We start from the raw sequence: 6,000 nt of genomic DNA, 5'->3' as shown, positions 1-6,000 counted from the left end.
CGGGGATCGAACTTGGGTCCTTGTGTTTGCGTGGCATGTGGCGAAACCACTGAGCTAAATCCCTGGCCCTACATTGTGTCTTGATTATGGTTTGTGTGCTTTGTAGTGTTAATCCATGCAACTGTTCGTACACGTGTTTATACTTGCAAAAAAATGTTTGCCTATTTTTTTTTGTTTTTTGGACTGGGGATCAAACTCAGGACCTTGTGCTTGCAAGGCAGGCGCGTTAGCACTGAGCTAAATCCCTGGCCCTGTGTTTTTTGGGGTTTTTTTGGTACCAGGGATCAAACTTGGGTCCTTGAGCTTGCACAACAGGCTGCGAAACCACTGAGCTAAATCCCCGGCCCCCCCTTTGTTTTTTGAGACAGGGTTTCACCATGCAATTCAGGTTGCCTTTGAACTCACAGTGCTCCTCCTGCCTCAGGTTCCTGGCTGCTGGGGTTACAGGTGTGTGCCACTATGCCTGGCTTTAAAGAATTTTTAAAAATAAAAATTTCTGGAATTGTATTTTGGGGATTTGACTCATTTGAGAGTTGGACACTAGGATGATGCCCTTCAGGATTGTGACCCAAATCTGCCCTTGCTTGGGGGTGGGTCTCCTTGGCTCTGCTGCCAGCTATGTCCTTGTGCATGTGCTGCAGCCCGTGCAAGGTGGTACCTGAGGGCAGCAGCCCCTGGGCTTGGCCACTCCTGCGCCCTGAGCTTCTGAACTGCTGGCCCCACATGTTTCCCCCAAGTCCCTGACTGCCCAGTGCCCAGGTCAGCTTAGGACGCTGGGGGTTCTCTCAAGCCCAGCTGGCCTCATCCTGCCACTGGCCACAGCAGGCCACGTGGTGGACAGGGAACACTCCGTGTCAGAAAAAGCCCTTTAAAGTACCACAGGCTCTATGCTTCCAAGCGTGACCTCTCCACTCAGAGGAACCAGGGTGCCCTAGAGAAACAGGTGGCCCTAGGGGCCCCAAGTCAAGCAACAGCCTCTGTGGGGAAGAGCATCACAGCTCAGCAGATGGCACAGGTCCCCAGAGTGGGATGGTGACGGCGCTCACGGAGCTTCAGTGACAGCCTTGAGCCTGACGTCCTGCTGGGCGGGGACAGTGCGACCCGGGGCAGGACACTTGAGTAGGCTCATCCTGTCCCTGTCTCCAGGGTGGAGGCCTCATGCGCACGGCGTGCTCTGGCCTTAAGTAGGCACTGAGCAGGAGGGGCTCAGGGTCGGCTCAGGAGTGAAGTGCTTACCTAGCCTGCACAGGGCCTTGGGCTCCGTCCGCAGCACTGACACACCAGTAGCTTCTGAAGCCTGGGCACTGCAGGCGCATGGGGGCAGCTGGTACCCAGCCCTGGGCCCAGTCCCTTCCCGGGCAGGTCTCTGTGGGGGCCTCACCCTCACCCAGGTGGGGCCCTGGAATCATCGCACTTTCCTCTCATTCGTGTCTGAAAACTTCCCGGGTTTAACAACCAGAACCACAAAGATGAGAACGCTTGAAAGCTTTAAACATACTGGCTGGGAACAAAATAAAACACCAACTGAGAAGACGGCTGCCTCTCCCCAGTGCCCTCTGTTCCTGTCCCTTGAGCGCTTCTCACCGGTCGCCAGTCCTGTCCCCCATGAGACACACACAAGTGTGCTGGGGGCTGCAGAAGGCTCTGCAGCCAGGACACACACCGGGGGAGCAGCTGGACCTGCTGCTCTCTGCCCGAGGCTGTGGAACGGCTTCATCCTGCACAGCTGCAGCCAACAGCGAGGTCCCCTGGTCTCCAGGGCAGGGAGGAGTGCTGCAGGCTGAGGACCTTCATCATTGCTTTATGTGTTCTGTCTGCTCGTGGAGTCACCCTCAACGCAAGGAGCAAGGAGCAGCGCAACCCCGGCACAACGGCAGCCTGTTCATGGAGTCTCTGCATGATATGCGTAAGGTGGCTGGCTGGGAACCTCTGTCCTGTCATGCTCCACCCAAGACAGAGTCTGGTTAGCAAAGGCTCCGGAGGAAGGGCCCAGTGCCACCACAGCCTAGGTAGAACACTATCCTTCACTTGTGCCACTGGTGGGCACATCAGCAGGTCTTTCAAGGCCACACGGAGAAGGGGCTCAGGCAGTTCCTCCCCAGCCAGCTGAGGCGACGCTCTCTGTGGATAGAGGTCCTGGCCAGCCAGGCAGACGGCCGGACAGGAAGCAAGCCCCGGCCACCACGGCCACCTGTTGGCCCTGGAACAGTGCCAGGCGTACACTACACACATGTGCACATGCTCACTGGTGCACGCGTCTGTGCACTTGGGCGGGACAGGTACACAGAGCAAGGGAGGAGAACAAGAGCCCCAAGAGGCAAGGCCTGTGGGAGGGGCTCATGAGGCAGCTGCAGCACCCTCCTTGGTGACATCCTCCTCCACAGGGCCCCCAGGCCCCGGCAGATCATCATCTAGCCCTGGGGGCTCTGCCCTGCTCCTGACTGCCCTGCCCTGGTCGCTCTGCTGCTTCTGCCTCTGTGTCTCCTTGTACCGCAAGGTGATGTCCCTGGGGAGTGAAGGCCACCTCACCACCTGTGCACTGCAGCTCCCGTGCAGGGCTGGAGGACCCCTGACGCCATCACCCCGAGGAGCCTACGTAGGACACAGAGGAGCCCCTGTGGGACATGGATGGTGGGGGGCCATGCAGGCTGCACCGCATGGAGGCGGCAGCTGGGGCACGGGGTGGGGCCAGCCTGGGCAAGGGGAATGGCTGATGGTCCTGGGCCCACTCACCGCAGGAAGAAGCGCCAGATGGTCCAGGTGAGCACCAGGACGGAGCCGAGGGTCCAGCACTGGGAGATGTAGAAGGGCAGGGACAGGGTGAGCGTGTGCGGGTCGTACTTCACCACGATGAGCAGCTCAGTGACCGTGATGGCTGCCACTAGCCAGGCCTGCTGGCCCAGCTTCTTGTGGGGCTTCCTGGGGAAGAGGCGGCAGCTGTGAGCTTCCCCAAGCCCCACCCTAGGGTGCCTCTTGTCCAATCCCAGTCCCCAGGATCCTCAGACTGGCCACTGTGCTCACAAATCATCCATGAAGTCATAGATCTCTCGCATGGCCACGCCGCCCACGTTCACGAAGAAGACCAGCCTCAGCAGGACCAGGTAGTGCTCGGGGGGCATCCACAGCACGAACTTCAGGTAGAAGGTGTTCAGCTCCGCCAGCAGGAACTAGGGGACGGGAGGGGTCAACATGGCTCAGGGCACCCAAGGGGCACAGCCATGAGGTGCCCCAGCCTTACCACAAGGATGATGCCACACACGGCCAGCCAGCGGCGCAGGCTGGAGGCTGGCTTCCACTCGAAGCGGACCCAGCTGTAGGGCGTGAACTGGAAGGCTATGCGCTTCATCTTGCCCCTGGGAACAGAGCCGGTCCTGAGCACAGCCACCCGTACCTGTTGGTGCCAGCTCTATTCTGGGTCAGGCTGTGGCAGCAGGTGGCCAGTGTCCAATGCCCAGGCACAGCCCCGTCCCACACCTGGCCCTGTTCAGCATACCACGGGGGCCCGCAGGGGCGGGGTGGGGCTGCCCACGCCCTCCCCTCCCCCAGGCCTTCTGCAGCCTCTTGCCTCCTCTTGAATGAGACAAGGCCTTGCTATGTTGCCCAGATTGCCTCAGACTCTGGGTTCAAGAGATTCTCCCGACTCAGGCTCCCCAGTAGCAGGGTCCTACAGAAGCATCCCACTATAGCTAGCTTGGTTTCTTTTGCTTCAGTCCCAAAACAAACAGGAAAAAGCAGCTGCTCTGGCCCCATGCCACTGAGCCTGGCCCCGACTCCTGTAACGCACTTGTAGGTGGGGATGTTCCAGAGACCCTGCCACTTGTACGTCTTCAGAGACAGCCACTCCAGTGTCTTCATGCCGCAGTAGATACCCAGCCCGTTGCAGACCAGCACATCCATGAGCCACTGGGCAGGAGCCGGGAGACAAGTGAGGCCCAGCCCCAGGACACGTGTGAAGACCCTGCCCACCACCCTGGCACCTCAGCACCTACATGGTCCCACCAGCACTCGCTGAAGTTGGGCAGCTGGTGCTCCAGGCTGTACTCAAGGAACTCGAACATCACGCTGATGATCATGCACATCCACCAGTCCCGGATCATGAGGGTCTGCAGGGAGCACCACAGCACTGTTAGCACTGTCTGCAGTGGAGTGGATGCAGACCTGCCCAGCAGGCCCCAGGGAGCACGGCAACGGGCAGCTGCCCCTCCAGCAGCCTCAGTATTTGGCTTTTCAACCAGTATGGAGGTGTCCACACTGGGACTAAGCGAAGGCCAGCCCCGCCCTGGCTGCGAGTGGTGTGCAGGAGAAACACTGGATCCTGGGGTGGGTGGGGCAAGGTGTGTGCAGCTTCCTGCCTGCTGTTCCTCTCCTCCTCTTGCCTGGCCACCACAATGCCAGGGATGGTGAGCAGATCCACTGGAGAGGGGGACAGGCTGCTGCTCCAGGCCTGCGATAGCCCTGGGCCCTCCCGGGGGGCTCTACACACACCTGTGGGCACAAGCCCCACTGCCAGGCTCACCCACCACCATACCCAGCTCACCCTGTTGCCAGAGATGGCCAGAGCAGAGTGGCCTAAAACACGGGGCTGAGGCAGAGAGCAGCATACCTTTAGGTACCAGCCAATAAAGTGGGCAGGAACAAAGCCGTCCAGCTTGTCCTGTGGGTGACAGGAATGGTCCTCAGGCACAGCATTTTCCCATCCCCCGTGGCGCCCCTGCCCACCATGCCAGGGTCTTGCTTGTGTGCTGGGGGCCCCTGGGGTGACCCACCTCAACAGAGAGCAGGAAGCCCCTCAAATGAGCCCCACACATGGGTGACAGCTCCTGTGGCACCCTTACCCAGATGTTGTGGAAGGGGTCGGTCTTGTTGTCTGGGTCATAGATGAGGCAGTTCCCTCCGTAGTCCCTCTCGGGCAATGGTGTCCCCAGCCTGGCATCCACATACTTTAGGAACTGCCGGCCATCATGCACTGTCTGCAAGGCCACATGTGTCAGATGGGGCCCTGGTGTAACTGGCTTCATCTCAGCCTGTCACAGCACGAGGGCTCCCACTCCTCCTCTGACCTGAGCCCTGGGAGCTGGCAGAGCAGATCAGGCAGGGGACACAGGACTTGGATCCCTAGGTGAACAAGGGCAGCCTCATGCTGCTACCCCTGAGGCCACCCTGGAGGTGTGCCGCTGTCTCCTCTGAAGTGAGGGAGGACACGGTCTTCACGCTCAGGCAGGCATCAGCTCAGGCCGGCAGCTCCTTCCAGCCTCAGTCAAAGGAAACTTCTGGGACACAACCTCAGCAAAGAAGGTGCCCTCAGGAGGCCACCAGCTGAGGACCTTGGGGAGGCAAAATGGCAAAACAAGGTCCAGGAGGGGTGGGAGGGGTGAGAACAAACAAGTGCATAGCGCATGACACTGTCGCACCAGGGACAGGTGACAAGACACCACAGACAGTCTGTGGCAGGGACACGAGACGCATGAGATCCTGCTGGGAGCAAAGCCACAGGTGCTGGGCACAGACTCCCTGTCCAACAGTGCTGTCCCTAGTGCCATTCCAGGGTCTCCTGACCCAGGGACCCAAGTGCCTCCTCAGACCCAAGGGCTTCAGGTGCAGCTGCAGTTTGGCCCCTGCTTGGTGGGACAGGCCTTAAGACTGTGAGTCCAACTGATACACTTGTATTTTATTCAAATATTACTGTATTTTCACTGAAAAATTCTCTTTAGTATCTGAATACATAAAAATTCTTAGGTTTTAAAAAAAAAACTTATGAGTTCTCTACTCTTGGCAAAGGTCAGAGGCCCCAGACCGCTGGACCCCTTGGAGAGCAGAGGGCAGCAGGGAGGGAGCTGCAGGGCCGCAGTGCCCACTGTTTTTGAACAGATGCTGCCACACACAGACATGGCCAGCACACATGTCTGGACGGATGGCCAGCACCCAGCACCCAGATCTTGGCCTGAGACGGTCCTCTAGGAAGGAGTCCTTGCCCTCAGGGAAATGGCTGACTCTAGGGCT

The 6,000-nt window shown here is 59.1% G+C and overlaps 1 protein-coding gene across 5 annotated transcripts in view; it reads right to left on the bottom strand.

Annotated features, from left to right (window-relative positions):
• Positions 1-1,474: 1,474 nt before the first annotated feature.
• The window catches only part of Ptdss2 (phosphatidylserine synthase 2), a 30,106-nt gene continuing 25,580 nt past the window's right edge, over positions 1,475-6,000 (bottom strand). For 3 of the 5 annotated variants that reach the window (XM_004851725.4, XM_087211185.1, XM_004851727.4), the window contains 8 exons: positions 4,836-4,970; positions 4,604-4,654; positions 3,990-4,103; positions 3,785-3,903; positions 3,239-3,353; positions 3,022-3,167; positions 2,734-2,919; positions 1,475-2,506 (listed from right to left, as the gene is read on the bottom strand). In XM_004851725.4, the coding sequence (XP_004851782.2) occupies positions 2,338-2,506; positions 2,734-2,919; positions 3,022-3,167; positions 3,239-3,353; positions 3,785-3,903; positions 3,990-4,103; positions 4,604-4,654; positions 4,836-4,970 (1,035 nt within the window). In that variant the 3' untranslated portion in view covers positions 1,475-2,337. Of the gene's footprint in view, positions 2,593-2,733; positions 2,920-3,021; positions 3,168-3,238; positions 3,354-3,784; positions 3,904-3,989; positions 4,104-4,603; positions 4,655-4,835; positions 4,971-6,000 lie in introns of all 5 variants that reach the window. The other 2 variants (XM_087211186.1, XM_087211187.1) reach the window with 1 other exon arrangement.

This window comes from Heterocephalus glaber, unplaced genomic scaffold, assembly GCF_053883595.1.
Source record: "Heterocephalus glaber isolate CG9 unplaced genomic scaffold, H.glaber_assembly_v1.0 deba00001428, whole genome shotgun sequence".
Classification (NCBI taxonomy): domain Eukaryota; kingdom Metazoa; phylum Chordata; class Mammalia; order Rodentia; family Bathyergidae; genus Heterocephalus; species Heterocephalus glaber.
The sequence above is the reverse complement of the archived record's forward strand: the minus strand, read 5'-3'. Positions and strand labels throughout refer to the sequence as shown.